This window comes from Strongylocentrotus purpuratus, unplaced genomic scaffold (genome assembly GCF_000002235.5).
Source record: "Strongylocentrotus purpuratus isolate Spur 01 unplaced genomic scaffold, Spur_5.0 spur5_scaffold_18, whole genome shotgun sequence".
In the NCBI taxonomy this organism is placed as follows: domain Eukaryota; kingdom Metazoa; phylum Echinodermata; class Echinoidea; order Camarodonta; family Strongylocentrotidae; genus Strongylocentrotus; species Strongylocentrotus purpuratus.
Window position 1 is genome coordinate 17574993 of NW_022145603.1, and position 23217 is coordinate 17598209.

Consider the following 23217-nt stretch of genomic DNA (forward strand, 5'->3'; position numbering starts at 1 on the left):
ACTTATTTTTTACTTCATAATGTCCATGATACCATATAGACTAGCCTATAAATAATTTTCTCAAATATGCTTTTGGAAAAAAGTAAAGTTCAAGAGTTTGTATTTAAATTGGCAAAGTTGAATAAACATGATAAAACTTTTGACCTATCGGATGTAATCTTCACCCTTAGCCAAGGTCAGGTGATATCGGACAAAGCGCGCGCTTTCAAATCAGCTGTTACATAATTCCCCGAGCTTTGTTTACATGACTAACCTGAATCAAGCGCTGCGTGCATATGCGTGCTTTAGGCGGCTTGTTTAGCTTCCTGTAATTCCTGACGCACTCACCCTAACGTGTAAGGTCAGATCTAGATCTCAGCTCTGTCAGAGTACGATTAATTTACTGTGTGCTAGTGGAGCTGCCCTACCCTGCACTGCCACTGCATGCTGCACTGCTCACAATATATTCTCAGTTTCTCACTGCTCTGAACTACTGAAGTGCTTTGTCTGGATTTTTTTTTGCCGGGTGAACGTGAGTAGACTTAGTAAAATAGTTTTTAGAAGGCACTTGGCCAGCTAAAAATTACATCAATTTCTGCATGAGTATTGTAATCTTCTTCTTCTTCTTTGGGCCTCTACCTCCTTCACAGTTGTAGATTCTTGTAGACTGATGAGTGTGTGTGTGTGCTTACGAGAGCAAATTGTAAATGTAATATGTATTGCCTGTTGTCTTTGAATTAGTATTATTAATTTGCAAAGTAGATCTAAATGCTAGAAATCTAATACATCAACTGATGTAGCCTAGGTCTAGATCAAGTAAATATATAACTATAAAGTTGATAAAAATTCCCAACTATACCCCTACCGTACCATATGCCTACATCAAAATTGAATTCTGTCGGCTTGTATTTCTCTTTCTCAAGTACTATCTTTACCTTTACCTTTACCGCAAATACTGGAAGAATGCTGAGACAGCAGTCGAGCTTCCAGGTCTATCTTCTTGGTCTATCTTTGCCTTTCAGTTTCAGCCAATCCTCAGGGAGGTCATTGCAGGCTCAGGCAAGAGTGTAATTGTGTAGGGATTCACTAATTACAAACATGAATGACCAGAGATCAGACAGGAAATGGAGATTAAAACACCTTTAATCAGGCGACAACGGCCTCCAAAAACCACGACAACAATATCACAGACAACTGTCCATTTTACAACTCCCAATCACGATCATATCAGTATTGGCTGATGATAACAATCCCTATAAATCAATAACTCATCAATGGCTTTGATTTTTGAATATGAGAGGTTCCCCAATTATATTCTATAGAAGTTAACCTAAAATCAATAGTAAAAGTTTAGATTTTTAAGACTTTTCTTCATATGTTAAACATCAGAGAGGAGTTAAAGCTGTCATATTCCCCTGATTGCTTTCTTACAAGCATGCTTTCTAATTAGCAGCCCGGTAATATAAACCTTCAAATTAGCACATTTTGAGTTGAGAAACAATGTTCATTTTGTTGGTATCATAACATTTCGTATTATTCAGGAGTCTGTGATTTTTGAAGACGTTAAAAAAGGATGGAGATTCTTAATCAACAATCCTGGGGCACTCTCCTACTAGCCTGTGTGATAGGACTATTAATCTACTCGATGGAAGTTGATGGTGAACCCGTTGCAACGTACCTTGGCCAAAGGAACCAGTTCCTGAAGAGCGAAATCGGGGAGGGCGTTGGAGCCAAACTGGTCCTTAATGAGAAAGAGAAGAGAGTGGACGATATTTTGCTAGCAGCGAAGAGGAAAGAGGTCGCACAGGGTTTTTCAGAGACTTTTCCACCGACAGTGAACTTCTTAACAGGAAAACCGTTGGTTGAAAAAAGTGCTGTATTTGACATCATCAAGAGGATGCCAAAAGGTGAAGCTTTGTTTTATTTTGGGATTTTTTTTTCCCCCTCTTTTTATTATTGTATATGTATGGAATGATTCTTATTAGTAATGGAGTACTACCGGTAAAGGTAATGGAGTACTAAAGGTGTTTAAAGATAAAGACTAGTTATGGTCATGCGATTGCATTGTGAAAGAAACGGTGTGAAATCGATCAGAAAAGGTTATCATCTAGCATAAGTATTGGTGTGTACTGCAAGGTTCTGGAATCATCAAAATGATAAGAAATTTGGCCCAGTCTTCGTAAAGTTACAAGCACTGTACACAGAAAGATGTATATGGGACTAGGCACATGTGCGCGATGCATGCGTTTATCTCTCACATACCAATAGATAAACTAATTTACCAAATATATCAATTAGTAGGCAGTTTCCCGGCAAAATTGTTATCATGTATTAGTCAAAACATATTCTTTCGCATGATTGGTAGTAAGAGCTTCCATTTCATTTTATGAAATTGGGGCGTTTCCAATACTGGTCTTTACCTTTAACACGTTGCCTTCAAAAAACCAGAAATGCAAATGAGAGAATTCAAGAGTCAAAGGGTTAAGCTAAATTGATGGAGAAAGGGGAAGAAAAGATACGATCAGTTGATTCAGGAAGAAAAGGCTTTTTATATCAAGTGAAACATTGTTTTACTCTATAATGCTTCATACTTAAGAGATTAATTCCCCTTTCATGAGACATTTAATAATTTGCTGAATTGTCTAGATTACATCTAGCTGCTCAATACAGATCTATCTTAAAGATACTATGTCCCTTTTGCAGCCAACATCAAATTCTGTAGAACTTTGCAGGAATTATGAATATATATGCCATGTATGTCCTTTCTGTGAAATTTAAATGTTAGCAGTGTCCTAATATTCAAAGGATGCAAGGAAGCCTGTTAATACTTGGTAGACGTCACTGTCAGACACTATTGAGTGACTGACTGGGTTCTTTTCTTCTTTGGTAATAACATACATGTACATAAAATGAGCTGTAAAGGGTACATGTACATGAGCATTTGTCTGCATCAATAACCCACTAATTGTAATAGCCAAAATTAAACTGATTGAATCTTTGCGCAGCATAAAACGTACGACCATTCGGTACAATGGTCTGAAAATCCAGACTTTTACTTATTGGCTCTATAGCTCCTAACTAAGTCGATTTGACAACTAATAGTCATTATTTTCCCACTTAAAGACATTTTCAAGCCCCCTTTTTTTAGGGAAGTTTTAAATTAGTATTGTCTTTCAAATGCCGTTGGAATTTAACCTTTTCATTTTTTGGGCCTGCAAATGGAACATAATACCTTTAAAAAGGAAGCTCCAATGTAATGTTTATTCCAAAGGTAAAGTGAACCCTAATTTAACTATGAAACAAGCATTTTAACTCCAGAATTGAACACCTGAAAGTTCCTTTTTTTATAGTAGTTAGTATTGATTGATCCTGTCATGTGTAATTCTATTGTATTCATGTTCGTGTGCACAGTGACTGTACATTCAACAATGATGTGTAATCGTCCATGACCTAGCACTGTTTATCCATCCATGAATGAACCTGCATTTGATCAGCAGATGTATTAGATTTATTGTATTATTACCAACGCTCCTTCTCTCCCTTTTCCTTTTCTTCTCTGCAAGTCACTCTTTTTTATTGTTATTTTTAATTGTTGTATCTAAGTTGAGGGCTGCGGGCACGTCATGCTACTTTGCTTATTTCTGTAGCCCTCCTGCATCTAATGTATGTTAATTATGCATTCAATATATTTGTTTAATTTCGTTTATTATCTGTATAAAATTATATACACTTAAAATATTGTATCAAACCATATTATGTTCATGAAAATGTATGATGAAAAAAAGAATAAAGATGCAGAAACCAATCCAATCCAATCAAATCAAATCAAACAGAAGGTTTTAAAATCATGAATTATTTCTGTTGCAACTCTAGGGGGCATCCTTCACATCCACGAAATATCGATAGCCGACCCTTGGTGGGTGGTTCAGACCATCACCTATCTCCCGCACCTATACTACTGCGTCTCGGATGATTATTTCTCGTCCCTCCGCTTCAAGTTTGCCGGGACCGTGCCGCAGGAAAAGCCGGTAGCATGCAAGACGGAATGGGCCCTCGTCTCTGAGTCGAGAGCAGCACTGGGTTCCTCTTATTTTGATCAGTTGTGAGTCGATCTGTATGAATGCTCTCATCACCTTGTTTACTCAATGAAAGAAATACATAAGTATGACAATATGAATTTTCTTTTTCATTTTTCATTTAATGTAAACAAATATTTTTGTTTATGTGGGTTTTAGACAAATAGATTTACAGTAACTTACTTTGTTACTCAGTTGTAGTGATTTATTTAGATCTTTATGCACTGGGTATTCAATTCAATTCATATTTATTGCATTTCCAACAGAAAGATAAACAAAGATATTACATCATACATAATTCATTTTTTCTGGTAACTATACAACAAAACACTTTGCACATAATCAAATTATTACAAGAAGTATTGGAACCAAGTGTTTAGTGAATTAGAAATGTATAGTAGTGGGCTCTTATGGGGAATTTTATACCATTCAGGCATTTTCCCAATATTACAGATATTGTCAATCACCAGGATTAGCCTTCAGTTTTTTTCACCCCATATGGAAAGATTTTTTTGCCATATGTTCGTGTAGCCCCTTATAAATCTTTCTGTGTACAGTGTTTGTAACTTTACCAAGGCTGGGCCAAATTCCTTATCATTTTGATGATTCCAGAACCTTGCAGTACACACCATCATTATGCTAGATGATCAACCTTTTCTGATCGTTTCCACAACATTTCTTTCACAATGCAATCGCATGAGCAGAACTCAACTTTATCTTTAAACCTCTTGCGTACCCTACTTAATTGTTATCATTGCTTCCTCTGTAGACTGTACCACAACCTGACAATGGTTACCGATCAACCCGACGAGGTGTACCCTAACACCACCATGTCCTGGCTTCGGTTCCAGCAAGCTCTTTTATCTTTGACAGACCTGTACTTCAGCGTGACCTCGTTTGACCTCTTCGTGAAGCAGAGCCTTCTGCAGATGATCCAGGACAACGTCCAGTACGTGGAGATCAGAACGGTGCTATTTCCGGTAGGTTGGGCCATCTCGGAAAATGGGGACGTGCGGGTGGACTGACAGCCTGCAAGAATGTATCAAAAGATATATATATATATATATATATATATATATATATATATATATATATATATATATATATGCACAAGATCATTTGGTATTCTATCCATGATTTCCTGTGAATTGAACATGAGATTTAGTTTGGACTCAAAATAAGGCCCATTTTTTCACAATTTTCAGGTGTTTTCCAAAAAAAATTGGAAATTTTGAAAATACTGACCCAGTTTAAATGGTATTTTGGTTAAAAATGGGACCCATGTTTAGGGATTTTGGGGAAAAAGTAACCCATTAGAGCGGCACACCCCTGTATATCTTGATATGTGAGTACCCCACCTCTGGGTCTAAATTATTTTCAACCTGTCATTTGCTTGAATTAAAAGAAATTTAAAAAGTCCATCATTACTATTAACTTCCTATTTATCATCAAAAATTAAAGAAATTTGACAAAAACTATGTGAGATCTTATTGAATCTGTACAAGACCCTTAACCCTTACTGTACTGGGCTATTTTGAGCACCTCCTGACTGGGGGGGGGGCCTGGGAGGCCCCCCCCCCCTATGATCTCGGCCGTCGGATGTCCGATGAACACGAAAATTTGCATGTTTGTAGATATTTACGTAACGAACAAGATGGTCTAATTAGTTTTTTGCGAATATGCAAATTTTTGTCGTTATAGCCTAATTAATTATGCAAAATGCTAATTTTATGCATTTTACAGAAAACGTGTCAAACTTCACTTTTTGAACGTTGAAACTCTTTATTCATATGAAACTTCTTTTCTAACACAAAATATTTATTTGGATGTAATTAATAATGATAATTTATGCAAATTTGATGCGATTTTCAAATATTTGTTTTCTTATGTATTTTATTGTTTTTTTATTTCTTATTATATCTATTGTTTTTATTTCTTATGTATTCTTTTGTTCTGGAATACATCAAGTTACTTTGAGAAACATATAAAAGCAATTCGATATCAATTCATATCACCCACTTAGGAAGGAATACATCTAAACCTGTATTCACATTTCTGCTTGTACATGAATATATGCAATGATAGCATATTTTTGATGACATGCGCATACTAATTGTTATGTAACACCTCACAGGTATATCCGATTGCGACGAAAATGGTATCAAAATGTGCGTAAGACTTGAGGGAAAAAAGTCATGAAACGACAATTCAAAATTTCAAGCGGTTGCGGCGCAATCTCTGAAAATGTCGAGGGGGGGGGCCTCCCAGGCCCCCCCCCCAGTACAGTAAGGGTTAAGCATTAAAAATTGTATTTCTTTCATTTCTTTTTTTGATTTTGTTTTCAGCTTCAGGAATTGGATGGGACAATTCACCCACCCGAGTACACCTTACAGCAGTATATCCGGATTGCTGAAGAGTTCAAGCAGCAATACCCAAATGATTTTGCAGGACTCAAAATAATATCATCTTCCATCAGGTAGAGAACTTAATATAATAATAATAATAATTCCGCTTTTATATAGTGCTTAATACATCTATGATGTCTTTAAGCACTTTACGTATAATCCCGGTCATTGGAATCAATACTTGCCCATACACACTGTGTGCACAAGCTCCACTTCCTGGGGAGCATTCCAGCCAGGCGTTACTTGGCGCTAAAAAACTGTTTGACCAACAATGATGGTCGCACCCTACCGGGTCCCCTTTCAACACCTGGGTAGAGAGTAGCAAGTACACGTAAGGGATATTAGTGCCGTGTAGCCAGGGAGGACCAGGGAGAATGGGTACACATATTTCCAACAAATTTTGGCGCTTCTCCCCCAACAGATTCAGTATGCCATTTTCGTAATGTAATCAAATTTAGTTGATTATTACTTTACAGACATCCGGTGAATAGAACTTTTATCGTAGAGCAAGTCCAGCTTGCTATTTGACTTGTGTAAGAAGTACCCAGATTTCTTTGCTAACTATGACATGGTAGTATATTATTATTATTACAATAGTCACGGTCCTGATATTTATGTTTGGTTTTGTTACAACCCTATTATACATGCACCTGATACATTATACACACTGATGATTAAAGGCATCATTTAACAATGTTAAATCTGATATGCATGGCCCTACATGTTATTAGTGTCTGTGATATGGTGTATCATTGAAGCCCTAAACAAATTGCGCTTCAAAATGATCATGAAGTGCCTCTAAAAAGTAAATCCTTGAGTGACCGGTTTTACCGTACTCATTTTCCCCAAAAGACTGTAGTGTTATGAAAACGCTAATGAAATTTCGATTTTTAATCATAAATATCTTGATCATCATACAGGCGATCGGCTTGTAAAAGTCATGGAGTTCCTGACTGACCTAAAGGTTTATAATTATGATTGCAGCATGAGCTAAATCAAGGATTTTGTTAAAGCATCTGATACAAAGTTACCGGATCCCTTTAATGGCTTCATTCTATTTTGCAGACACCCAGTCAATAGACCTCTCATCAAGGCCCAGGTCCAGCTTGCTATGGACCTACGTAAGAAGTACCCAAACTACTTTGCTGGTTATGACCTGGTTGCGCAGGAGGATGGCGGTGGACCTTTGGTAGACTACCTCAACGAGCTTCTTTATCCATTAGAGGTTGGATCTGACCTACCATTCTTTTTCCATGCCGGTGAAACAAGTATGCACCTGTTTCAATTTGGGGCTCTATTCTGAAAACGATGTTATGTTCTATGTTTAGGAAAACAATGTTAATTTTCAAAACAAAATGAAATTGCACGGAAAAAAACAACACTTACCATTGGTGTTTGGCACTGCTTGCACAGATGTCTCTTTTGATTTCACATTGTGCAGACATTAACCAATGCAATGACTAGACATCATTTTGATTTTTTTTTTTAATTACTATTGTTTTACTATTACATAAAAGATTGTTTTCTGAATAGCAGGATTGATTTTTTCTTTCTTTTTTTCTTTTCTCTTCTTTAAATAACCAAGTAAGTCGCTACCAGTTGACTCAATCCCTCTACCCTTCCTTAATGTATGGTTTATTTAATCATTTATTTCTTTGATTAATTTTTTTTGTTTGTTCATTGTTTTGTTGTTCGTTTGCTGTTGTTTTTTCTTTGTCTCAGGCATTTACTGACATCGTCTATAAGCTTTCCTTTTTCAACTGAAACTGGTCTAATCATAATGACATGGATAAATGTTGTGCTTATAATTTTAATGTGCTGCAATGGAGATTTTTTGAGATTTAGTAGCCAATACAATACAATAATAATACATAAACCTCACTCTGATAAACAGAGGGCTTACTGTAATTCGAATAATCTGGCCCTCCAGTCCAGTCAGGTGCTTGCATTCCACAACCTTTCGAGAAACGAAAGTGGAAGATCATGTGAAGATACACGTTCAGGATGCAACTTTTGTAGATTTGCTGTGTGGTTCTTTTCACAAAGTGTCTGGTAAATTGGACCAGACCATTTGTAGATGAGAGGGGTTCATTTCATAAACATTACCTCCGACATTTCGTGAATAAAGTGGCATGTTTTCACAATAGTTCGGGTAACGCAACCACCTGACCGGATGCGATTTGAAGTAAGCCCTAACTTAAGGATTCTGCTGTTGCTGTTCCAGCTTGCTTGGCCATATCAGTCGAAGCTTGGGGTGTAAGGGATGGGATCAGTACTGTACTAAATCTGTGGCTTTACTGTGCAGGCCAGAAGCTTATCCATGTACTCGTATTAAAGGGAGAGGGTTGTCGGTTTCCATGTGCAGGAGATGCAAATGTCAGATAATGACTTTACCATATGGGGAAAAGGCGAGCATTACATATATTACATAAATCCTATTGGTCATAAAACTGAAGGCTGATCCTGGTGACTGACATCACCTTTTATTGGGTTAACACACGAGCGGTGTCAAATTTTTCATGAGAGAGCACTTCCATGTGTCTTTAAGATAGCAATAATTAAAATAGACTTCATATTCCTTATTCATTGACAGTTGACCTTTCTGTCACTCAGCATTCTTCAAAACTCTCAGGCAGGCTCATTTCTATGCTTCCGTTACGAAGATCGAAGGATACATGTATATGAAAAATTGCTTGTAATCAGGATGCTCTGAGAACCTGTTAATGGATTACAAACAACAACAACAAAATTGCTCTGTTTTGGTTTGTAAAATCGCTCTATGGCGAAGGCATCATTTTTGACTGAGTGCAGTCAAAGTTCCATCTAGTTTTCTTATATTCTAAGCCAAGACAATTCAAATAATGTCACACATTTTACAACGCCCAAGTACATTTTTCTTTATTTATTTTTCTTTGTGAGTGGCTAAACGGATTTCTATCATTATTGAAACCTTGATTTTTATTATTATTATTATTTTGTCTCTGCAGATTGGCAGGGTACGTTTGTGGATGACAATCTTATTGATGCGGTTCTCCTCAATACAACTCGTATTGGACATGGCTATGCCATCAATAAACATCCTGCTGTCCTGGAGGTCGTGAGGTCAAGGGGCATTGCCATAGAGCTAAACCCAATATCAAATCAGGTATGTGACATCCATGTCGATGTGCTGTGAGAATTTATTAATGTACAGGGGCCCCCATTGCATACAACTTACCATTGATGGTAACTTTGCCATCAATGGCAACTACCATGGTAACAGGGCTCAACAGCCAATCAAAATCAAGGTTTCCATGGTAGTTACCATAGATGGCAGAGTTACCATCAATGGTAAGTTTTGTGCAACAGGGCCCAGAAACGGTATGAAGACTGTAAGTGCAGGAAGTTCAAGCTCAAAAATTGATTGATTTATTTTATTTATCTCTGAAATTAAGTATATTTTCACCTAAAGTGGTGAGACTCGGTTTGGTAACAACAAAATGCAATAACAATCATAAAATCTAAAATCATAACAGTAACATTATTGAAAAAAAAAAAAAAAATAGTATACACATGCATACAAATTTGTTGGTATCGTAATAAATATGGACTTTTTCAACAAAATACTTTTGCTTATTATTGTATTGCATTTATAGACTTTAAAAACAAAATTAATCACATGATAATCATATTGTAGAACCCTCCATGTAAAATTGGCTTTTGTGATCCTGACTGGCATTTAAAGGGGAAGTCCATCCTCATAATTAGCGGGTATTCATCTAAGTATAAAACTCGAGAAACAAATTGGTGAAGGTTTGAACAATATCCGATTAAAAAAAGAAAAGTTTTCAATTTTAAAAGTTCTCATCAACGATACACATATTTCAATTGGATGTCGGTGAACTTGAACTTCTGACAGTTTCGTGAAAGGTTGCTTATATCTAATAACTGTTATGTCACTCTGCCTTCACTTTTGTAGTTGCTTCAGTTGGTGCATGATCTTAAGAATGATTAACATGCATCCAATCATTTTTACCTTTGTTGCTTTTATCCTCACTTTTGTAGTTGGTGCGTGATCTGAAGAAACACATAGTTTATTGTCTGATGCTTTAGGACTATCAATGTCCTGAGGGCATTGGCTCTTTAAAAATAAATGCAGAAAGTTATGAACATACATAATTTTGAACTATGACCTTATATAACTATCATGTAGGTTTATCATCACTTCTATAGGTACCTCAATTGGTGCATGATCTGAAGAACCACATTGTTCATTGTCTAACACTCTGGGACTATCAGTATCCTGAGGTCGTTGGCTCTTTAGAAGAAGAAAACAATGATTAACATGCATGTAATCATTTTGACCTTTGACCTTTGACCTTGTAACTATCTTGTCGCTTTATCCTCACTTTTGCAGGTGCTTCACTTGGTGCATGATTTGAGGAACCACATAGGAGCTAGTCTTATTGCCGAGGACTACCCAGTGGTCGTCAGCTCGGATGACCCCGCAGCCTGGGGGTCGTTGCCCCTGTCACATGACTATTACATGGCTTTCATGGCCATGTCCAGAGAAACTACAGGGTTGACGCTTCTCAAGCAGCTAGCTTTGAACACGTTCAAGTAAGGAATCAGATTTTTTTATGTCATTCAATATAAGTTCGAAAACAGCATTTCATAGTACATTCTAATTGTTGTATAGACTTGAACAATGTATGGTTCAGATACATGTATAATGATTTTGTTTGAACCATACATTAAAGGGATCGTTTAACAATATTAAATCCGAGATGCACGGCCCTACGTGTTATTAGTGTCTGTGATATAGTGTTATATTGAAGCCCTAAAAAAATTTGCGATTCAAAATATCAAGAAGTGCCTCAAAAAAGTGACCGGTTTTACCACACTCGTTTTTCCCAATAGACCGTAGCGTTATGAAAACCGTTTGGCAAACGCAAAATTTGATTTCGATTTTCAATCATAAATATCTTGATAATCAGACAGGCGATCGGCTGGTAAAAGTCATGGGGTTCCTGACTGACCTAAAGGTTTATAATTATCATTGCAGCATGAGCTAAATCAAGGAATTTTTGTAAAGGATCTAAGACAAAGTTGCAGGATCCCTTTAAGAAATATTGTTGCAGCTTCACTTCCCACCGGCAAGAATTGTAATGGTTATAGTATGAAATGATTTCAAAGACTGTTAAACCTGTTGCCTCTGGAACAGGGTGGTTCCTGTATTATAGCTTTAAGAAACCTACCTAAGCGCAATTTGAATATTAATGTTCTTTGCCTATTGCAATGTGTGAACTTGACCATAGGTATATAGGCCCTAATCCAAACATTTTTTGTAAGGAACTACAATAGTGACATTGAATTATACTTGAGTGGATTTTTTTTACAACCAGGATTTTGTTGATGCATTGACAATAAATTTGTATAATATATTCCTCTTCATGTATACTTTGGACTGCAGTGCCTGTGTTTTGCTCCCCACTGCTTGTTTTTCCGATTATGTCTCTGTAGGAGCAAAGCCTGCTGTAAAATGAGAAACTGCACATGCTGTTAAAACTGTCATGTTCAATAAAATGTGAATTTGGACATGTCCCATTGCATAACAATTCCATGCCTTAAAATAACCGAATCCCAAAACTAAATTTTTGCAATCCACAAAAGTTTTTTCCTGTAAAAAGAAGCTGTCGTTAGGAAGGAAGGCATAAAGTTTCATCTTGTGACCTTTCTTGTGTTGTGAATGAAAACCTGGGGGGGGGGGGGGGGTATTTCGCAAAGATCCTAACTGAAACATTATGGAGAGCCATTTGTAGCCTTAAACTAAAATATATTCAAAACCAAAAGTATTTTAGACTTTTCATAAATTCCACATCAAGAACATATAATCTCCTTAGAAATAACAAATATTAATTAAATGATTTCAATCAACATTTAATGCCTTTTAAAATAAATGTTATAAAATATTTTCAAAGATGCTTACGGCTTTCCATAATTGTTAAGTCCAACTTAGAGATAAGTTCAAATTAGGATCTTTGTGAAACACTCCTCAAGTCTGGTATCTTTCTGTGATCTTGTAGGTACAGTGCCATGACAGCATCTGAGAAGGAAGCAGCCAATGATTTATGGCAAGCCAAATGGAATATCTTTCTGGATGAGACACTTGCTAAGTATGTTTAATATTGATTTGCTGAATGATTATTGTTTGGCTAAGCTCTCTATGCACCCTCTTCCTCAAGTCTTAAGTCAAAATAAAATAAATCAATTCATACTTAGCTTCATTTAATTCTGAAATAATCAGAAAAGGATCTAGTTCTTGATCATGAAAATGCATACAGTCATATGTACAAAAAGATGGTTTCTAGAGAACAATATACACTGCATATATGTACATGTACATAGTCAGATTTTGATCAGATTATTAAGTCCAGGTTAAGGAATATCCCCTGTATAAATTTTACCAATCAATAAGGTAAGCCTAAGCATATTTTTTATGCCTCCATTACGAAGTAGCCGAAGGCATTATGTTTTCGGGTTGTCCGTCCGTACGTTGTACCGTACGTCTGTACGTCCGTACGTCCCGTTCTCGTGATCGCGTTATCTGAAGAACCGATTGATGGATTCCTGCCAAACTTTGGTCATGTATGTATCTTGCAGAGCCGATGAACTGATTAGATTTTGGGGTCACGAGGTCAAAGGTCACAGGGCTCATTATGTATGCAAAACAGCTCGTGATCGCGTTATCTCAAGAACCAATTGATGGATTCCTGCCAAACTTAGGTCATGTATGTTACTTGCAGAGCCGATGAACTGATTAGATTTTGAGGTCATGAGGTCAAGGTCAAAGGTCATGCGGCTCATTATGTATGCAAAAATAGCTTGTGATCGCATTATCATTAGAGCAGACTGATGGATTCCTGCCAAACTTAGATCATGTATGTATCTTGCAGAGCCAATGAACTGAGTAGATTCTTGGGTCATGAGGTCAAAGGTCAAAGGTCATGGGCTCATTATGTATGCGAAAATAGCTTGTGAACACATTCTCATTAGAACTGACAGATGGATTACTATTTAACTCAGGACATCTTGCAGAGCCAATGAACTGAGTAGATTTTAGGGTCATGAGGTCAAAGATCAAAGGCTCATATATGTATATGAGAAATTGCTTGTAATCACGATATTCTGAGAACCTGTTAATGGATTACAATTAAACTTGAATTTTAATTTTTTTTTCTGTTTTGGTTTGTTAAATTGCTTTATGACGGGGGCATCATTTTCTACTGCGCGCATCTGGTTTCATTTCAATGAGCCGAAGTTATTGAGGTGCTTCATGAATACTTTTTGTTTGCCTCTTGAAGAGAATACTTCCACCTGTGTATCAGATAAATGTACTGTCGGTGCATGAATGAATACTGATAACATAACTTTCTTGAGCATGATACCAGTATTTGTCTCGATGGGTTTTACAATTTGCGAACAAATGAGCTTTATCTGCCCATGCGTAGATAGTATTTATGAACTGGCTCATTTCATGTTGCTCCTTACGTATACAAATGTTCACGACCCTTATGTAATTTCATCTTATAGAAGGTGAGTTGTAAATAATGCAATCAATGTTGTTGTAAATAAATTCTTGGCTTGCACCTAGTAGATAAAGATCCATCGCATGCTCGATCTCGTAATTGAAGACAAGTCAGAAAAAATCTTGGAACCAGTAAGATGTGAGCCTGCCATGGCACACTTGCCGGGCAGCGACTCTACCACCAGGGGGGTGTTTCACAAAGACTAAGATCAACTGTAAGTTGGACTTAACTATGGCTGACCTGTTATGCCACGAGTTCCTCTAAAATTATGTGGCATTGATTTCTCAAGGGATGTACAAATCGTGGTCAAAAATCTACCGAGTTTACATTTTTTAATAGTTCATTAATGAAAGAAAAAATATTATCTAAAGATCATAATTAAGAGACCAATGGCAAGAGTAACCGGTGGCATGAAAGGCCTGCCATAGTTAAGTCCAACTTAAAGTCGATCTTAGTCTTTGTGAAACACTCCCCTGGCCATCACTGGTCATGATGAACCTAAAATAAATACCTCAGATCCCCAAGATTTTTTCTGACTTAGTCTTCAATAACAAGATCGAGCACGCCATCTTTATCTGTTGGATGCAAGCCCCCCAAAATGCTTTACAGAAATTGAAATTTCCCCCGACAGCCTAACATTCAAAATACAATCAATGTTTTTATTTTGTTCTTCTTTTGCAGGTATGAACTTACTGAGACTATGCCAAAAGAGGAGCTGTGAGTATAGAGAGTAAGGTTGATGCATTGGTGCTAATGTTTAGTCAATTAGTCTTAAAATATTTGAAAGTGGAGGTGCTAATATTTAGCTGTTAAAGTACATGCAAGTATCAGGTATCTAGTTTATTTGTTGTCTTCCAGAAATTACATGTAACAAAATATAACAGAGTATAATCATAACAGTACAATATAGAATAAAGAAAGACGAGGAGACCTTGGTTGAGGCACAGCTTGTCAACTTAAGGCCCCCTCACGTGATGTGACAAAGATAACTAATTCATGAATACAACAACAAATAATACATGGAATATATAAAGCTATTTACAAAATACACTCAGAAAACAACTTCCCAATGATGCATTGACCACAACAAGTATAACAGAAGATGAATCCATCTTTAGCTCTTATAGTTTCTAAATCATTTTTTAAATCATTTTTATTGAACACCCTGTATATATGATTCCCCTTCATTTATTATGATTATTAGCTATCAGTGATTTGGTATCGCCTATGCCTGGGAAGGGAAAAGCAACCTGAATTACAAATTTGCAATGGCCCTCGGGTCACTCCTCCTCAGGGAAAAAATCAATATTTATTTCTCGGGGGCTACTTTTCAAGCTTGCCTGCATAAAAATAACACTCTAAAATTTGTTTTGCATTGAACTCTATGCAAATTTACGAGGACTCTTTTGGGCATTTCGGGGGCAAATTCGCCTCGAGCCCCCTTGTATTTTTTCACTGCTCCTCCTGGTATAAAAGCTGTATTTGAAAGGCCTGGGACGAATAGCAATTTTACTATTCAAACATTCATGCAATTTCATGCAAACTGCCATCTGCACACAGGTATTAAAATATTTAAAATATTTGAAATACCAAATACCAAATTGAATGCATAAATCTTTGTTTAGCACCATGTTACAAATTATTTCATTCACCTGTTAATTATAACTGTATCCCGATAGTCGGAATACGAATTGCATACAATGCAAGTTGTTAGGCAAGACAAGCTATAATGTTTGTCCTACCTAGCAACAATTAATGTAACGAGGCACTTAACAAAGATTTGTGAATTAAATTTGATTGCATTACGAAAATGGCCTATAAAGTGTTATCTATTTTGTAAAACTTACGGTATCCAATATCATGTTTGCAAGGTGTCGATAAGGAGCTTTTGTAGTGAGATATTGTTATATCATGAAAAATATGAGAAAAATTTGGATATATACTGTTAAAACCTCTGCCAACAAGTAATTTTTTTTTACACAAGATCATGTAAACAATGATGCAGTAGTTGAAATATAATATGAATGCATAAATGTAAAAATGTTATCAAATTTTATTATGAAGTTGGATTGAATATGCAAAACGAGCTATCATAAAATGATGGGCATTTTTATTATGTATTAAATTGACTTGGTAACATTGTTGAGGGTTGATGAAAAAAATGCGTAATTTCTTCATTTCAATGAGCCGAAGTGATTGAGGTGCTTCATGAATACTTTTTGTTTGCCTCTTGAGGAGAATACTTCCACCTGTGTATCAGATAAATGTACTGTCGGTGCATGAATGAAAACTGATTACATAACTTTCATGAGCACGATACCAGTATTTGTCTCGATGGGTTTTACAATTTGCGAACAAATGACCTTTATCTGCCCATGCGCAGATAGTATCATACATGCCAACATTTGAAAATCAGAAATCTGTACAAATTATGCTATTTTCAAAAAAAAAGAGGAACAATACTAACTCTCCTATTCAATACTACAGACAAATTTGTACGGGAAGAGGAACACCTGCATTAAAATGATAATTATCTTCTCCCAAAAAGAGGAATGTTCCTCTTTAATCTGAACAGTTGGCATGTATGTAGTATTCACGAACTGGCTCATTTCATGTTGCTCCTTATGTATACAAATGTTCACGACCCTTTTGTAATTTCATCTTATAGAAGGTGAGTTGTAAATAATGCAATCAATGTTGTTGTAAATAAATTCTTGGCTTGCACCTGGTAGATAAAGATCCATCGCGTGCTCGATCTCGTAATTAAAGACAAGTCAGAGAAAATCTTGGAACCAGTAGGATGTGAGCCTGCCATGGTACACTTGCCAGGCAGCGACTCTACCACCAGGGGGGTGTTTCGCAAAGACTAAGATCAACTGTAAGTTGGACTTGACTATGGCTGGCCTGTTATGCCACGAGTTCCTCTAAAATTATCTGGCATTGATTTCTCAAGGGATGTACAAATCGTGGTCAAAAATCTACAGTTTACATTTTTTGATAGTTCATTAATGAAGGAAAAAATATTATCTAAACATCATAATTAAGAGACCAATGGCGAGAGTAACCAGTGGCATGAAAGGCCTACCATAGTTAAGTCCAACTTAAAGTCGATCTTAGTCTTTGTGAAACACCCCCCAGGCCATCACTTGTCATGATGAACCTGAAATAAATACCTCAGTTCCCCAAGATTTTTTCTGATTTAGTCTTCAATAACAAGATCGAGCACGAAAATGGCCTATAAAGTGTTATCTATTTTGTAAAACATACAGTATCCAATATCATGTTTGCAAGGTATCGATAAGGAGCTTTTGTAGTGAGATATTGTTATATCATGAAAAATAAGAGAAAAATTTGGATATATACTGTTAAAACCTCTGCCAACAAGTAATATTTTTATACAAGATCATGGAGACAATGATGCAGTAGTTGAAATATAATATGAATGCATAAATGTAAAAATGTTATCGAAATTTTGTTATGAAGTTGGATTGAATATGCAAAACGAGCCGTCATAAAATGATGAGCATTAAAAAAAACCTGGGCATTTTTATTATGTATTAAAGTGACTTGGTAACATTGTTGAGGGTTGATGAAAAATATGCGTAATTTTTGTATGAAATGTTACTTATAGTCCGGCAGCCATCTCGATATACCTTGTTTTAGGGTCTATAGTTTTTTTTTCTTCGGATTATAGTTCCTTAGACCATCAATTTGAAGAATTCGATTGCTGACACTCTGTCAGCATTGAGCAATTTGAGATATGTGACGTCATACAAAATGGCCGCCAAAATCCCCTTTTTTTACCAAAATTAATGATATAAAAAGTTTTAACAGCATTTTACTACATTAAATGGCAGTCAAATATCTTGATTTTTTTCTAGAATCATCACTAAATAAAAATTGCGATGCTGTATGATCACAAATGATATGCAAATTTGCATGATTCGGAATGGCGCCCTCTACAGACACATTAACTTGCATAGGTCAAAATGATGGCCAAATACCAATTTCTAACATGAGATTATCATATGTCATGAGTCAGATGCACTGGATACAGTGAGTAAAGATTGTGCTGCACATTTATTTTTATTTTGTAATTTGATATTCGAAGAAAACACGGTTGAATTTTATGCTCTCTGTCCCATAGATATGAGGTGGCATATGGTGATAAATGCCCATTTTCAGTGACAGCGTTAAGAAACTAGATTTGTATCCTAAGGTACTAGATTCTTTTAAATTAACCTAAAAATTACGAACTACCACTACGATACAGGACTATATCTGTTTATAAGTTTGCTTCAAGATCTTGAAATTTGTTTAAAAGCCCTCTAAAGTGTTGGGAACCCTAAAATATTCCATGTGGAAGAGGGTGTCATTTAACACTTAATTCTGCAAAGTAAGGTCGTGACTGTAATGCGTGCTTCCACACGCATGTTTGCAAATGAGTTCTCTTAACGTTTTCTACAAACGCTTCAGTAGTTTGAGGTAGTGAGGCAAGGTTTGGGGGTATTTGGAGCTCCTAGTCTTCGGACCCTTGATAGCCACACGTTGATACGAGCCTCTGACATTCAGTTGGTTGTTGACTGTCCATAACATGAAGCAAAGCATTGAGTAGGTTGAGTGATGACATATGACCATGCTGCATCAACATTGCCAACTCAGTCCTAAGGGAGTCGAATCTTCTGCTTCATCACTTTCAGCATTGTACCCTATCCAATGCCAAAGTATGCCCCAAGAGTGTCGCATCCCGTCAACGCATGTCCTGCCAACATCGATGGAATGATATCTCCTAACTTGTCTACATTGGCAGGAACATCAATAACAGTTCGATTTGTGAAGGGGCGTCTCCATGGTCATTGACGTTTTATAAGTCCGTCATGTAGATAATGATGCAAAAGTAGTACGTAGACGTCTGTGTCATCCACTAGGACCCTAACATACATCTTCTCATTAGCATCAACTCCAATCACTTGCTGTTGTTTGATGTTGCCTGCTTCATCATAACTATGTTGTGGACAGACCTTTCCTTGGCATGACATCACTGCCTGGAATCACTTCAACAAGAACCTCATCTTGACGGTAAAGGCCTGCTTGTGCTTTTGCCTATTTCTGAGCACCCAATCATCCTGCAGACTCGCGCATATAATTATGATGTCGATCAACTGTAGTTTGTTGTCATGAAAAGATAGTGAAATTAGCAACACTAGAGACACGTTTCAACAACTTCTCTCCCTAGCTTTATTGATCTTTCCAAAGCTTTTGACTGCGTACAACATAAACGCCTATGGAAAATTATGAGCTAGATGGGCTTTCCAGCACATATAATTCAACTCATCCAGTCGCTCTACCAATACCAAGAAGCAACAGTAAGAGCAGAGAATGGCGACACTGAAAGGTTCACTATTGGTCAAGTTGTCCGTCAAGGCTGCAACCTATCACCATAAATTTTCAACATCTATGCTGAATTCATCATGAGAAAGGCATTTTATGGTCAAGTTTTTGTTGGTGGACGAACGATCACCAACCTAAGATACGCCGACAATACAACACTCTCTGGCGTATTAATGGGGAAGGGGATGGGGGGGGGGGACAGTTGAACCCCCAAACAAAATTCAAACTGTTTTTTTTTTTATATATTCGATACCAGTGATTTACAAATGTTGCTGAAATGACATGATTTTCCTGGGTTTTTTCTCACTTTTTAGTAAATTATTATTTGTTAAGCGTATGTTGGAAAATGACAAATCCTAAATCCACAGTCAAGCAAAAAATATGCTTATTTAAAAGCCTACATGTCAGGGTCCGCAGAACAGCGGGGCTCAGGGGACTCGAGCCCCCCTCACTTTTTGTATAAAGTATGTTAAAGAGAACTAGAAAGAAAGTGACCCGAGGTGAAATGAGGTATCAAAATATGTTCATCTTACAGTTAATAAATGCCTGAAACCCTTGAGCTTCCCGGGGCTGTGCCCCTTGAACACCACGCCAATTTGCGCTCCTCTCTTCCTGATCGTAAATACTTCAACCCCCCCCCCACCCCGCTTTAAAAAAAAGTTCCGCGGGGCCTGCAAGTAACATGTATGAGTGGTGGTGATGCAGATTGTTTTTCTGCCCCTCTAAGTGTTTTTGCTCAGTATGCCACTGACAACACTTATAACAAGAACATCAGAAGATCTACTAGAACTCCTTAAAAAAGAGTGAAGGATGCAAGTGAATAATTTGGACCCTACCTCAATGTGAAAAAGACCAAGATTATGATTGGTGGAAATTAACTACATGCAACAGAGCATGGTGGTTGATGGAGAAGAAGTTGATCAAGTGGACAAATTTATATAATGTTCTTGGGTCAATGATTGGCAAGGAGGGTGGAAGCTCGGCAATATCTGCCTTTGAAATGTGGTGTTGGAGGAAGCTACTTGGGATATCATGAAGAGATTACAACACCAATGTACACAATTAATGTCCATCATCGGAGATCAACCGCTACTTGCTACCAGGATTGACAAGTACAAGCTACAATAGTTTGGTCACGTTAGCAGAAGATCAGGAGACAACCTTGACAAATTATCATTCAAGGTACCTTTGAAGAAACACGTAACAAAGGAAGACACAAGCTCAGATGGACTGACGACCTTAGGGAAATCACTAGCCACCCTCTAAATACTAAAGACACTCTACCGGATTGCAGGAGACAGATGCCAATCAAAAGGTCTCATCAAACGGGTCACAAGGGTGAGCCATGATCTATATGACAACGATGACGACGACGAACAGTAAGAGATAGTTTCTTAGAGGGCAGCAGTGACGCGGGACTCAGTTGGAAGACTCTCGACCCGTTATGACCTCTAAATATACTCTCGGATCTGTCAAACACCAAGCAAACATCATCAGATTTTCATCCACAGCAGAGCACAACCATCAATGACTGTACAAGGTTGTTCCAGTGTCTCATGCCTGGCTGACATCTCAACTTTTGTCACATTATATAAGTCCGTCTTTGACATGGGAGTGCTCTTTTCCAGAATCATCAAAAAGTGCAGTTGGGACTGGTGAAAGCTCTTATGACAAAATGTCCTTGACATTGACCTCTCTTGAACTTGTCTGCAGTCCTATTACTCTGGAGTAGATCAACTTTTCATAGACTTTCGTACCCCAACATTGACTTCTTCATGGCTGCCACGGTTTGAACATTCTTGGAAATTGTGACATAGAATCCACCAGGTAATTTCTTTTGAAAATCATGCATCTGTCTAGTATAGATGTCAACTGCTTTATCCACATTCACTGACGTTGGAGCAATGCTGGTCTAAATAAAGCCTATTAATTGAATAATCACCGATTTGTTGAAAAATAAATTCTTTCATAGCCATTTTTTTCTTGACATATGTAGGGTAGGTGTAGGGAATTGGAGACCACCAATCTTGAACCCGTCACTGTCTGTCCGTGTTGGCTCCAATATTGATATAGCGACATATGTGGCCTTCAACAACACTACTGCATATATCCAATTCATTTCGAAGACTACAGTGCGTTCTCTCTACGAGAAAATTGGCAAAATTGACCAAGATAAGCAATTTTGATCGTAAAATTTTGCTCTGATATAAAAACACAATTTTCACTGAATGTTGTGGTGTATGCAGATATTTAGGGGTGGCTCTTAAAAAAATAGTTTTAAAAGGAAGTTTATGAAATGTGCCAACCATCACAGAAAGCTTATGGCCACTGTGTGTTGTGAATGGGTGTTGCAATTCACATTATGAATGGTGTCTGATCAGAAATGTGTGTAGGTAATGGGGGACACCAGGTCCAAGATGGGGGCCTACTTCTCCCCAGTTGTCCATTTCATGTTGAAAGGCACTATCATGAAACATATTTGGTTGTACGTGTCACCATTCTAATTGGAATGCATTTAATTTTAAGAAGTTGTTTCTATGCTGTGAGTTTGATAAATGTAAAATTCATATTGCCAGAACATTATTCTGAAAGTATTTTAACATATTTGAGAGCACCTTTACTACTGTAAACAAAAAACTACAGAAATATTTTGGGCCCCATTGTTTTAAAATCGTTTCAAAATTACAGTAAGTTCATTGGCTGCATGTATATCATTCAAAAAGTGTTTGAACTAACTATAACAATCCCATTTCATTCAAATTGTATTTAAAATGTCTTGATTTTTAACTGTCCCTTATTACCTACACATGTAGGTAATGAGAGACCTTTGGTGATGACGTCATTAATCATTGTTATCTTATTAATCAGTTACATCATCACCACAATTTCGTTACCAAATAAAGAGAAAAAATACTAAAGAGAATACAAAAATGTCTGTATGTGTAACATTGTTCATGTTTATGTAAATTATGCAAATGTGCTTAAAGGTCTTCCATTCCCCACACCTACTCTATCTAAATTTGTACCAAACACGATGAAAGATTAATGCAGCACAACTGCAATTGTTTCCCCAAAAAAGCATTTAATATGATTTCAACGTGACATAGATTTAAGAAATTGGCATTAGGCTGGCACACATATTTTATTCAAATTAATATGTTTATAGAGGGCGCTATTTCAAAATATGCAAATAAGCTGGTCATCTCTGGCCATGCAACACCACGAAACATATTTTTAGTGATGGTCCTAGAGAGATACAGACATTTGGCTGCCAAAAATTGTAGAAAAAAATCCTTATTATATATTTATTATTCATTTTTAAAGGAAAATCATATACTTTGGCGGCCATTTTGTATGACGTCATATATCTTAAATTGCTCAAGGCTGACAGAGTGTCAGCAATCGGATTCTTGAAATAGAAGGTCTAAGCAATCAAAATCCATTGAAAAAAAAACTATAGACCATAAAACAAGGTTAGGCCAATAATCTGGATTTGGCTGCCGGACTATTATAATACTCCCTCAATCGTACATACACTCTAGCATGCAAGAAATCCTGAAAAAAATTCTCAAACCACAAAAATATTTGTGGTTTTCTTTGAAGGCGTCACTGTGCGACACCCTCTAACACTAAATTCTCCCAACCATTTTTGAATTTTCCCCAACAGTTTTTTTTCTATGAAAATAAGACATATTCGACAGGCTTTTAAAAATCTTTCAACACTTGAATGTCTGGAATGGTATTAAGTTAAATGGTATATAGAGCCAATTTATTGCTTTATGACGATATACATTCACC

At 36.8% G+C, this 23217-nt stretch overlaps 1 protein-coding gene across 1 annotated transcript; it reads left to right on the top strand.

Moving 5' to 3' along the window:
* The first annotated feature begins 52 nt into the window (after window positions 1-52).
* LOC100894124 (adenosine deaminase AGSA) lies at window positions 53-16137 on the top strand. The gene is made up of 10 exons (XM_030989324.1): window positions 53-511; window positions 1521-1886; window positions 3853-4081; window positions 4825-5035; window positions 6401-6531; window positions 7526-7728; window positions 9448-9605; window positions 10857-11059; window positions 12526-12615; window positions 14710-16137. Exons 2-10 carry the CDS (start codon window positions 1553-1555, stop codon window positions 14747-14749), a joined length of 1599 nt encoding a protein of 532 aa, XP_030845184.1. The 5' UTR covers window positions 53-511; window positions 1521-1552; the 3' UTR covers window positions 14750-16137.
* Window positions 16138-23217: the final 7080 nt, after the last annotated feature.

Coding starts and splice junctions, on each gene's coding strand:
- LOC100894124 (XM_030989324.1), top strand. CDS start 1,553: ATGGAGATTCTTAATCAACAATCCTGGGGCACTCTCCTACTAGCCTGT. Junction 1,887..3,852: donor CATCAAGAGGATGCCAAAAG/GTGAAGCTTTGT, acceptor TTGCAACTCTAG/GGGGCATCCTTCACATCCAC. Junction 9,606..10,856: donor TAAACCCAATATCAAATCAG/GTATGTGACATC, acceptor TCACTTTTGCAG/GTGCTTCACTTGGTGCATGA.